General features: G+C 42.9%; 1 protein-coding gene across 2 annotated transcripts in view; it reads right to left on the reverse strand.

Annotated features, from left to right (window-relative positions):
- Positions 1-12,646, reverse strand: part of DNAH5 (dynein axonemal heavy chain 5) — a 363,993-nt gene that overhangs the window by 303,081 nt on the left and 48,266 nt on the right. Inside the window, exon 1 of one of the 2 annotated variants that reach the window (XM_049861221.1) lies at positions 4,274-4,489. The exons of the other annotated variant lie outside the window; for it this stretch is intronic. Coding sequence (XP_049717178.1) covers positions 4,274-4,339 — 66 coding nt within the window. The 5' untranslated portion in view covers positions 4,340-4,489. Of the gene's footprint in view, positions 1-4,273; positions 4,490-12,646 lie in introns of those variants that run through there. 2 annotated transcript variants of the gene reach the window in all.

Here is a 12,646-nt window from a genome sequence, read left to right on the forward strand (position 1 = left end):
ACCGGTTTGGTTTTTTGTTTTTTTAAGTCTCCCTATTTACTAGCTTTTTTTTCTGTCATCGTTTGCAGGTGAATAAGAGATTCCTCCTTACCATTTACTATAGGTGGACTTTTCATCCAAGCTGACCAAACCCTGCAGAGGGTTAGTCCCCTCACCAAAAAACCCCTCCCCAACACTCCACTATCCACATTCTAACTTAGAGTCTGCTTTCTGCCCACCAAATTTCTGGACCTTCATCTAACCCACAGTGGTTGTACTCCATAATCTGCAATCTATCTCTGCAGAAGGCCAACAACAACAAAAAAAAAAAACTCTATGGAGCAAAGTTCTACTCGGACATACATGAGAGTCACCATGAATAGCAGTCAACGCACTGGCAAAAAAAAAAAACTCTAGTTGTTTTCTCATTACTAGAATTGTACGAAATTTGAATGACAGAACAAGTTCTGCCCCTAAATTCCATGAATTCTGGAATGTTCTTCCTGCCATACTACAGAGCACAGTGCCTGGCACAAAGTGGGCATTCAAAACATATTTGTGGAATGAACTGATTTTGCTCTTAGGGTGGCATTCTTCCAGGGCCTGGCTATGGGACGATTGCTACGTGGACATCTTTGGACATTAACTCATTTGGGACTCAAAGGCACTCACCAGGACATTAACAAGAAGTATCAGTGTGCCCCCCACCCCACCCCAGCTGAATCCCAGAGCCAGTCTTCTTCCAAGGTAACTGCTTTGATCTGCCTTTTGTGAAATGTGTGGACAGCCCAGGCAAGCCTGGGCCTGATTAGCAGGGATGGCTGAAACCTGTTTGGGTATTTTGCCAGAGAATAACAAAACTGACATCCTTTCAGCATTCAAAAGATATTTGAGAGCAAAGGTTCTGGAACTTCTTTTCTTCTTTTTTTTTTCCCCTTGGCTTCAACAGGCTCCCACCAGAAACAATGTCTGCCTCCCTGCTGTGCTTCTCAGCAGGAGAAAGAGGCTTCTCCCCAGTGGGTGAGAGTGCCTTCTTTCTCTTTCCCCACAGCTTCTACCCCCAAGAGAATCACTGTTTAGAGAAACCTAGCAGTCTGAAATCTGATGCAATAGTATGCGAGCATAAACACATACAGTATAAAACATGAACAATGCACGTTCCCACAGCAGGAAGACCACGCTTCTCCAGAACAGATACAGTGTTGCAATTAGGTAAATCTAACACCCAAGAGGATTATCCTATATCTTCCCAGTTTTTTTTTTTTTCCTGGAAGTCAACAAAGTCAACCAACAAAATTATACATTTCAGCTTAATTTTAGGGAAGGAAAGAAAAAGAAAAACAAAATCCTCAAGTCTAAAATTCAAGTCTGTTATACACCTGTAACTTAGTATTAAACATTTTATTTTTTATCTAGGAGGAAAGCAGAAAGAAGGCAGGTACCATATCTGGACCATATTTTTACAAAAAGAAAGTGAATATATACAGAATTATTCCAAGTTTTTTTTTTTTCCCATTGGAAAAGTATGTATCTGTGCTTGTGTCTATTATACAAGAGAAAGGGCATACAGTTTCACGTTTCTAAACTGACAGAGCTTATGGTGCGCTTGGTTGTCGTTTCAGTGTGTATTCTGGATAAGTCAATTATTATATTTCAGTTGGAACTGACTCAGTGGCAATGGGCTTGGGTTTTTTTTGTATTATAATATTGAAGCCTCCGCCAAGACTTCCCATGCTCTGCCACGGTTCCCCCCTCACAGCCGCCACACCACAGCTTCTAACTGAGGTTGGCCCAACCACACCGCAGCCCTAACCACAGTTTGAATTTGGTGCCAGAATCTTGCACATGCATGAACCAAGGTTTTGACACATGCACAGGATCTGAAGAGTTGTGTCCTCAATCTGTCCTTTGATCTGAGCATCACTGACAGGATTCAGCATCCAGACCTCCAACGTGGACATGGGAGGGCTAAGGGCAGAGAGTTCCAGGCACCAAGCCCAACCCCCAGATGCCACTGGAAATAAAAAATTCCCCAACTCCCTCAGACGGGGCGCATGCAGTCTTTGGGCTGCTAGGCCCCACCTTGCTCCTTTTTTGCGCAAACAGTAAATTTCCACTTTCTTTTTCTCTTGCAGCTGGTGGTGTGGTGTCCGTCTTATTTCCATCGGCTAATAGGACAGGACAAGAACCCTCATTCAGTTACAATATGTCATTGCTATCGAGTTGATTCCTACTCATAGCGACCCTACAGGACAGAGTAGAACTGCTCCATAGGGTTTCCAAGGCTGTAACCTTTATGGAAGCAGATTGCCACATCCTTCTCCCGAGGAGCAGCTTGTAGGTTCAAAACACCAATCTTTCAGTAGCAGCAAGCCTTTAACCACTGCACCATCAGGGCTCCTTAATTATAATACGGATTCTCTAAGGTAACTGTTCTCCGACCAAGGTTAAATAAACACAGACTTAACAGTTTTTCCATTAAGGGACTTTGGAATCTTTGTGGTTTCAGGTCACGAAATTACAATTTAATCAACTGCCACATGCATGTACTAAATATAAAATGCGTACTTTATTTTTACTTATTTATATAATATTCTGCAACATTATTAAGGTAATTCTGTTAAAATCATACTTCAGTGTAGTGGACAGAACCAGCATCCCAAATACATGACTGAAACCTCAAAAATACTCCCAGAAAGACGCTTGTGCCAAAGAAAAATCTCATTTGTTAATTACATATGAGATTTCATTATCTATTTTAATGTTTTAGATTTTTAATGAACTTCAGAAAAAACGTACAAACATATAAAACTTTTAACTCATTCAATTGGTTCAACAGCATATATTAAGATGTATTATATGCCAAGGAGGCCCTGGATGGTAACATGCTTGAAAACTAATCAAAGGATTGGTGGTTCAAGCCTACCCAGAGACACCTTGGAAGAAAGGTCTGGAAATCTATTTCCAAAAAAAAAAATCAGTATTGAAAACCCTAGGGAGCACAGTTCTACTCTGCACACACGGGTCATCGTGAGTGGGAACCAACTCAACAGCGACTAACAACAACAGCATCGAAAACTCTGCGGAGCACAGTTCTCCTTGACACACGTGGGGTCTGAGTCGGGGTCAACTCGACAGCAACCGGTTGGACTGTTACCAGGCTCCAGGTAAGGAGAGACCATATCAAAGTAGAGAGAAGGCCATGCCCACCCTCCAGGGACTCACAGTGTAGTGAGAGTCAGACATGTAGACAAACGTCATTTCCGTACAGTGACATGACAAGGACTCTAGCAAAGAAGTGCTGAGAGGACGTAGTGAAGGAAGCTCTCGCCTCCTCCTGAAAGTGTCAGGGGAGGGCTTCTCAGAGGAGGTGACACTGGCATCTGATCTTAAAGGGGTAAGTGTTTGCATGCAAACAAGGCTAGGGCTCAGCTGGAAGATGTCCCCCTTGGGATGGATGCATGAGAACCACAGGGCCTGCAGGAGTGGGGGTGGCAAGTGGCAGAGCACTTAGAAAGGGCAGACACAGTATTCCTGCTGTCTTCTGTAAAACCACAGGCTGTTAGGCTGGACAGGATCGTCCCGGCTGTCAGGACACAAATAGGACACAGCGATAGAGCCTGGCAGGAAGCACAGGTCACTGTGGAGACAGCGTCCTAGAGAAACTGCCATTTTCTTCTGGCATTAACTGGCAGAGGGAGAGGTTCCCAAATCCCTCTCTACTCATTTGCATACTAAAAAGCTGTAGTGCTGGGCCCTGCACTAGGGAAACTCATTCTTCAATGTGACTTCCGAAGGCACATCTTGGATCTCTAGGTCTGGACCTCATCATCTTGGCATCTCTAGGTCTGGACCTCATCATCTTGGCATCTCTAGGTCTGGACCTCATTTCCAGGCATACAGACCAAGGGGGTGGGTTCAGAGAGCCTAGAAAACTTGCAGCCTAGAATCTTCCTTAAGTATCTCTCGTCTCCAACAAAAATTCACATCTTTGAAAGAACACAAAGTGACCAAAGCCCCTGGACGTGTTTTTTTGTCTCAGGCCAAATGTGCAGGAACGTGCATCCAAAAGATACAGGCTTCATGTTACAAATAGTTGCAGCTTAGGCGCCGGTGTGCAGAAAAACCTATGGATGCAACTTCTTTCTTTTTTTAACTGGAAGGATCAACATGTAGCCTTATGCATTGTCTAAAATAAGTAGACCACACGCTTCTCACAAATTCAGCTGCACATAGCTTTGACCTTTTCCTTCAGGGGGTTTTCTGCCCAGGTGTGAGAGAGGCGAATCCTTACCGTTAAAACGCGGGTGACGCTCTGCTTCCAGAGCTGTCTCCTACCGACCCTAAACATCGCAGCCATCAGTGTGGCTTATGCAGTCAGCTCTTCCAGAATGGCCTTCATCACCCAGCAAGCTTTCAGATGAAAAGTCCTCAGGAGGACCAACAGTTCACTTTTACATTTTTAATTTGTATGTATTATTCATAATACAAATAGATTAAAAATTAAAAGTCCACTATACCAATTCAAGTTTTCCTTCTAGAGTCTCTCCCCTTGGGTTGCTCCTCCGTTCCAAAGCTTTGTGTTGTTAGGGCAATACTGTTTATACACTATACGGTTTAACCAAGCCTCTCAATTCATGCCTACCAGCCAATCAAAGCTTTTTAACTGCTCAATTGCAACACAACTCCTCCGGAGGTCTATTTGATTCTATACACTGCCCAACAATAAGCTTTGAGTCCATAGAGATATTTCAACAATTTCTTTCAACAGTGAGAAACTTTAAACCATGTCAAAACAGAAAGCAGAGAAGACACAGGGCTCTGAATAAACTGCTCAAGACACAAACTTCAGTCTTATTTTGTCTAAACAACTTTGTGCGCACGATTAACTGCTAGCATTGTGACTAATTGTCAGATAGGCTAACTGTGACCCAAAGGAGCCATTTTCTCCCCCATAAAGAACAAGAAGCCTATTTCACATGCAAACAGCAGATGACGGCCATAAATTACTTGTGCACACACAGTTGCACATATAAATAGAGGGAGGCAATTTATTCTATGTAGCTAAACCTCTTGATCATCCTTACTGTGAAGATATGGTGTGAAAGCACTGCCGACGTGCTCTGACAGATTCTAGCAGGTATGACTCTGCTTTAATCAAGGTGAGTAAAAGGAAGAACGTTTAAGTTTGGCCATGTTGAGTGCAGGATTTAAACCTCGGAGTTCAAGCTTCAGGAACTCAAATCCTATCAGGTCGTCCGAGAATAATGAGGAATAGGGAGGTCATCCTGCTAATATCCTGCTAACCAACCTCACAAGAGCTGTATTAGTTTCCTAGGGTTGCCGTTACAAAAAATCACAACTGGGTGGCTTAAAAAACTGAAATGTATTGTCTCTCAGTTCTGAAGACTGAGAGTCTGAGATCAGGGTGTCAGCCATGTTGATTCCTTCCAAGGCTTTGAGGGAGGATCTGTTCCATGCCTCACTCCTAGCTTCTAGTTGTTGTTAGCTGCCATCAAGTCGGTCCTCAACACATAGCGACCCTGATAGGACAAAATGCTGCCCAGTCCTGCACCGTCCTCATGGTCAGCTGCAGATCAGATCTGACCATTGTGATCCATGTTTTCATTGACTGATTTTCAGATGTAGATAGCCAGGTCTTTCTTCCTAGTCTGGAAGCTCTGCTGAAACCTGTTCAGCATCACAGCAACATGCAAGTCTCCCCTGACAGACAGGTACTGGCTGTGTATGAGGTGCACTGGCTGGAAACTAAAGCTGGGTCTCCTGAGTGGAAGGCGAAGACTCTACCACTGAACCACCAATGTGTTACCACTAGCTTCTGGTAGCTCCAGGGATTCTTCGGCTTGCAGTTATAATATCACATGGTATCCTTCCTCTGTCTCTTTGTGTCTGTTCTCTTTTATAAGGACGTCACTCAGACAAGATTAGAACGCATCCCACTCTGGTATGACCTCATGTGAACTCAACTGATAACATTATCAAAGGCCCTGTCTCCAAACGAGGTCACGTTCACAGGTACCAGAGGTTAAGACTTCAACATATCTTTGGTGGGGACACAAAGCAATCCATAACAACAGCCAATGCTGAAGCGGGCAGAGGGTTATCGACCATCCCCTCATAGTTGTTTTTTTAGAAAAGTCTACTCTTGTTACACTTTTGTTACAACTTTTACAACACCTCGCCACGATTGGCTGATTCCCCAGGTTTCTTCTCTTCTCCTGGCAGGAGGCTGAGGCACAGGTGTACCAACTCCAAATTTACCCGCTATATGGCCTTCCTGGGGTGGCAGTTGCCAGCCGTCGCTATTTTTTTTAGGGCTGTGCACAGTATTTTTAGATCCGTGCGCAAAAACTCATTCAGGAAAATTATGTGGGTTGTGCACACATCGCAGGACTGAAGATCCTCCCCTCACTGTTCATGCATATGTATGTCACTCCCTATATAAGGAGCAAATTTGCCTCAGTTCCAGGAACTAGCCTTAGGTCGTGAGACCCTGCCTGCCTCCCAGTTTGCAAACCGTGAATAAAGCTTTCTGTTCTTCCAGCTCTGTCTGGCTGACTTCAACTCGGTAGTCAACAATAGGTTCTGGGCAAGAAACTATTAGTTGTTGGCTTCAATGCTAGGGCGTGGCCCCAGACCACCATATTATTTAGTAGGCAAAGAATTAGTGCACAGGAAGTTAGAGTTTGTTTATGGGACATTTTTTACATGGGTGTTGGTAAGCGGCTGTTTTCTGCTCTAAGTGTGAATGGTGAAGCAGAGCGTGTAGACTCGGAGTCCCTCCCCTCTGTGTGGTGCTGAAAGCCCACCAGGGAATCCCATCGTTACCTGGTCCTCCTTGCTCCGCATCCAGGGTCAGTTCCACCAATCCTCAGTCTACAGACATGCTGCAATTTGTTACATCACCACTTATCTTTCCTTAGTTACAGTGCAATCAGTGCTTCCCTAATGGCATTTCAGGCGCCATTCTCATTTCACCGGTGGACCACTGACAATGCATGTCTCGGGAGACTTGCTTTCTGAGACGATTTCCACAGATGGTTGATGACATTCATTCTGTGTTTGGCAGGCATAACCATGACTCTCTTGAGGCATCGCGGCAAACTGCCATGTCTTCCAGCTTCAGCTGCTGAATTTCAACCACCTTTGGGCAAGGTAAGAAGCCCTGGTGGTATAGTGGTCAGGCGTTCAGTTGCTAACCTAGAGGTCAGCGGTTCAAATCCACCAGCCACTCCGAGGGAGAAAGATGTGGTGGTCTGCTTCCATAAAGATTTACTGCTTTGGAAGCCCTATGGGGCAGTTCTAGTCTGTCCTATAGGGTCCCTATGAGTCAGAATTGACTTGACAGCAACCAGTTTGGTTTTTTGGTTTGGGAGCAAGACAGAGGCAGTGGGAGCCTTGTCCTCTGACTGACCACCTACCCCTCAGTGCCTGTCTAAAATAAAACTGATTTCTGTTACGTGGAGAAGAGTTAGTAAACATCGCGTAATAGGAGAGTTGGGCGGGTTTTCCTACAAGTAGTTTCCAACGGAGCAGCTTCAGCTGCCGAGATTCCACCCACGGGCTCTCTTCTGTGGGGGAGCTCTCCAGCCTTCGCTGTGTGGACAATCCACTCTTCTGGGCTGAGAATACTGGCCGCACACAAACCCTAAATCAGACAGCGAAACAATGGTATAAGAGTGGGCAATGAGTCTGAGACAGCTGGAGATTACATGCAGAAATCCAAGTACCTTCAGGCAAAGTTTTTAACATTCCACTCCATTTACTCTTTCATTCATTCATTCAACAAATGTCTGAGTGCCTTTAATGGAGCTGGAGTCCCTGGGTGTCACAAATGGTTAACCCAGTTGGAAGCTAACTGAAAGGTCGGGGGTTCAAATCCACCCAGAGGTGCCTTAGAAGGAGGCCTGATGATTGACTTCCGAAAAATCAGCCACTGAAAACCCCACAGAGCACAGTTCTACTCCGACACACGTGGGTCGCCATGACTCAGAATAGACTAGACGGCAACTGGTTTAATAGTTTTTACATACTACATACAGAGCAGCTAACTAAAACAGATGTTTACTCAAACATCTTAAAAAGATTAATCATAAAATGCATAATTATTTTATGTAACACTCTAAAAAAAATAAAATACTGCCAATTAAACTTAAATACAACATCATCTTTAAGATGTATCCAGATTTCACAGAAGCTAGAACATGAAAAAAACATGCATCTCAGAATCAATGAAAAACAGCTGCACCTACCTTTGTTGGGGAGAGAGATTAAATAAGTTAACATGTAAATAAATCCATATTACAAATAAAATCAAATTGCAAATTATGGAAAGTGCCAAAAACACAGAAAATCAGGTGCCAGATTTACTTGGACCCATGTTCTGAATTATCATCATTTTATGCTGACATGCCAAAGTGTTCAATTTCCTGAACTCATCCCTCAATTATGGAGAGTCACCTACCTTGGGCCTTGCAGCCCAGTATGCATAAGCTAGGCAACGTGGCATAAGGTAAAAGTGCAAGCTTTGGAGTCACACAGACCTGGGTTTAAATCCCAGCTCTGTCATCTTCTAGCTACGTGACCTTGGAGTTTTTGCTTCCCAAGTTGTAAGTTAGAAATAAAACCACCCACCTAACAAACTTATAATGACTTAAATATATGCAAAATTCCTGGATCCTCATCTAAAACCAGTTGCCACCGAGTTGATTCCAACTCGTGACAACCCTATGTGTGTCGGGGTAGAGCTGTGCTTCAATGGCTGATTTTTCAGAAGTAGATTGCCAGGCCTTTCTTCCAAGGTACCTCTGGGCAGACCTGAACCTCCAACCTTTCAGTTAGCAGCTGAGCATATTAACCTTTTGTGTCATCCATTTGCATTTACAATAGTGACACAATTTTTTAAAATCTATGTTTAAGTATAAAAGAGTTTTTCAATAAAAATGAAAATTCTAAGAAAGCAGTGCATCCTAGTTTAATCAACAGCTATTTTTCTTTCTTAGTAGTGAAGGAAACAGTTGTGTGTCTTCCATCTGATGATGGTTGACATCAGATGACATACAGTTTTATGACTCCTGGATCTTCATCCAAAACCAAAGCCATTGCCGACAAGTCTATTTCCACTCATAGTGACCCTATAGGACAGAGTAGAACTGCCCCTAGGGTTTCCACGGAGCAGCTGGTGGATTCGAACTGCCAACATTTTGGTTAGGAGCCAAGCTCTTAACCACTGTTGTCACTATAGGCACCCAATAAATGAAAGACATAACCACATTTTTTTTTTTCTTTTTCAAAAGAACTATGACTACAGTTAGTGACAACATCCATATAGGGAACAAATTCTCAAGGAATAGTTTTAACCTAATCTGGAAATTCCAGTCTAGAAATGTTTGGAAAGCTTGCTCTTGGTTTCTGAGGATGCCCAAGAAAAGAGTGGGTCCAAATTTTATCAGTTACCATATACACATGTTACATAGATTTCCATCTCCAAGAATGTCTGACTGGCACCCAACACAAACACATTCATTAATTTAATGGCCTTAGGAACAATGATAAAATGGGCAGCATATAAAAATGGCAACTGAGTTCAATGGGGTGAGCAAGTACCATATTTATTCATTCTGAGTTGCACATTTTTTCAGTGTTTACTACACTGAAATCAGGGTGCCTCTTATATCCAACGTCCTCTTACAGTTGTTGTTGGTCAGGCAACAGTCATGACATAGAAGTCATTGCCAGCACTTGTGCAAACTCGGTTATCACTGCAGATGGCGTGGAAGCGCCACTGCAGTCCTTTCATATGTCTGTCAACAAACCACTAAAGGTGCATTTGAGGAAGGAATGTGTGTTGTCTTGGTTGCCTAGTGCTGCTATAACAGAAATACCACAAGTGGGTGGATTTAACAAAGAAAAGTTTATTCTCTTACAGTCTAGTAGGCTGGAAGTCCAAATTCAGGGTGTCAGCTCCAGCGGAAGGCTCTCTCTCTCTGTCAGCTCCGGAAGAAGGTCCTTGTCATCAATCTTCCCCTGGACTAGGAGCTTCTCAGGCGCAGGGACCCCAGGTCCAAAGGGCACGCTCTGCTCCCGGGGCTACTTTTTTGCTGGTATGAGGTCCCCACTCTCTGCTTGCTTCCCTCTCCTTTTATCTCTTGTAAGATAAAATGTGGTACAGGCCACAATCCAGGGAAACTCCCCTTACATTGGATCAGGGATGTGACCTGAGCAAGGGTGTTACATCCCACCCTAATCCTCCTTACCATAATCTAATCTTCCCTCGTTAACCACAGGAAGAGATAGGATTTACAACACATAGAAAATTATATCAATCACAAAATAGGGGACAACCACACAATACTGGGAATCATGGCCTAGCCAAGTTGACACATACTGTTGGGGGACACAATTCAATCTATTACATGTGTCCTGGTTGTTTTCCTAAAACTTTCCATTGATCTTTTCTGGGAAGGTCAAGCAAACACCAGCATCACAACTTGCAGAATGAGTGTCAGTAGGGTGAAAAAAAATTCCAGACAAGTCAGACTCTGAATGTCAAGAAGTTTTAGAAATTTCTTAACCAATTCATTGCACTTATATTTGTATCCATGCACAATGGTGGCATATGATTTTTTAAAATCTATGTTTAAGTAGGAAACCCTGGTGGTGTAGTGGTTAAGTGCTATGGCTGCTAACCAAAAGGTCGGCAGTTTGAATCCATCAGGTGCTCCTTGAAAACCCAATGAGGCAGTTTTACTCTGTCCTATAGGGTCACTGGTCACTATGTTTAAGAAAGTCTACAAGAGCTTTTTCAATAAAAATAAAATAAAAATTCTAAGAAAGCAATGAGCCCTAGTTTAATAGCTATTTTTCTTTCTTAGTGAACAAAACAGTGGTATGTCATCTGATGATGGTTTAGCTCAGATAAAATATAGTTTCATGATCTCTAATGACCAAAGAAAAATTCTTAGAGAAGGTAGGATTTAAGTCAAGCCTGTAAGAATGGTTAAGATTCAATAAGTTAGAAGGGAAAGGCAGAGCGTAACACATGGGAAAATATCGTAAGCAAGGCATGGAGGTCAGAAGTCAAGATAAAAGCTGTCTCATGCTGTGGTTATGAGGAAAAGCAGTGGATTAAATAGTGAAAGGTATGTGGAGGCTGAACTCTGGGTATCAACCTAAGGTAACTAGCCCTTGTAGGAATTAGGGAGTCATTGAAGAATAAAATCAAAGTCTGGTTTAGGAAGATTACACTGGCAACTGTATGCAGGAAGGATTAGAGTGGAGAGAGATTGACAGCAGGGAGATTACAGCAGTATCCTGGGCATGAGACAAGAAAGGATGTGATAGATGGATGGAAGCAGTGGTAACCCAAGCATCCCAAAAAACATAAAAGCTAAATAAAAAGAGCCAAGGCCCCTTGGCATCATCCAACCTTTGCTACTCCTAACCCACTCCTATGTAGAAATCTGGTTTAAGAAGGAATAGGAAGGACCAGCTACAATAATCCTTACCTCCCCCCACAAAAAAAAAAAAATGATAAAACTTGACAACTGGCAACAGCCTGAGCCCAGAAGAACTAGATAGTGCCCGCCTACCATCACCAACAGCTCTGACAGGGATCACGATAGAAGGTTCCAGACAGAGCAGGAGAAAAATATAGAACAAAATTCAAATTCACACACACACAAAAAAAACCCAGACTTACTGGTCTGACAGAGACTAGAGGAACCCTGACACTGTGGCTCCCCAACATCCTGCTAACTCAGAACTGAAGCCACTCCCAAATTTCACCCTTCAGCCAAAGATTAGACAGGCCTATAAAACAAACAAAACACACGTGAGGAACATGCTTCTTAGTTCAATCAAGGAGAAGAGAGCAAATGGGCAACACCTGCCCAAAAGTAAAGTCAAGAAGGCAGAAAGGAACAGGAAACCTGGACAAATGGACACAGGGAACCCAGGGTGGAAAGGGAAAGGGGGAGAGCACTGACGTATTGCAGGGATTACAACCAATGTCACAAAATAATTTGTATATAAGGTTTTGAATGAGAAGCTAATTTGGGCTGTAAACTTTCACCTAAAACACAGTAAAAAAAATTTTTTTTTTTAATGTTTTGACAACTGGTATAGAGGAAAAGAAACCCAGTTTTCAAAGATGACCCATGTTGTCAAGTTTGAGTAAAGTGAAGAATCACAGTAACTCAAACAGGAATAGGGGAAGGAGAGAAGAAACATGTTTTGGAGACTAGATGACAAACAAAATGTAAATAAAGCTGATTCGTTTATTTTCTTGTTGATCTTTCTTCCTTATAAAATGAAGGCAGTATAATTACACACAAACCCCCAAACATCCAGCATCACTTTCTATCATAACTAAAAAAAGAACGAAAACAAAGGAAATAATAATGCATTGATACCCTAACCACTTGAGCTGCCCTCCTCAAAACGTAATGGTTCTGAAAGCTTCAAATGATGTGGTCTGCACAGGTCTTCTGGAAGCCCAGTCTGTCAAAATTCAAAAAAGAGGAAGGGGAAAGACAAGACAAATCGCAAAGGAGGACAGACAAAGCGGATGCATTTAGAGTACAGCATGTATTGAACAGAACATCCAAGTTCTGCAGGTACAGGCTGGACACTAGGTGCACATTCC

Source organism: Elephas maximus, chromosome 2 (assembly GCF_024166365.1).
Source record: "Elephas maximus indicus isolate mEleMax1 chromosome 2, mEleMax1 primary haplotype, whole genome shotgun sequence".
In the NCBI taxonomy this organism is placed as follows: domain Eukaryota; kingdom Metazoa; phylum Chordata; class Mammalia; order Proboscidea; family Elephantidae; genus Elephas; species Elephas maximus.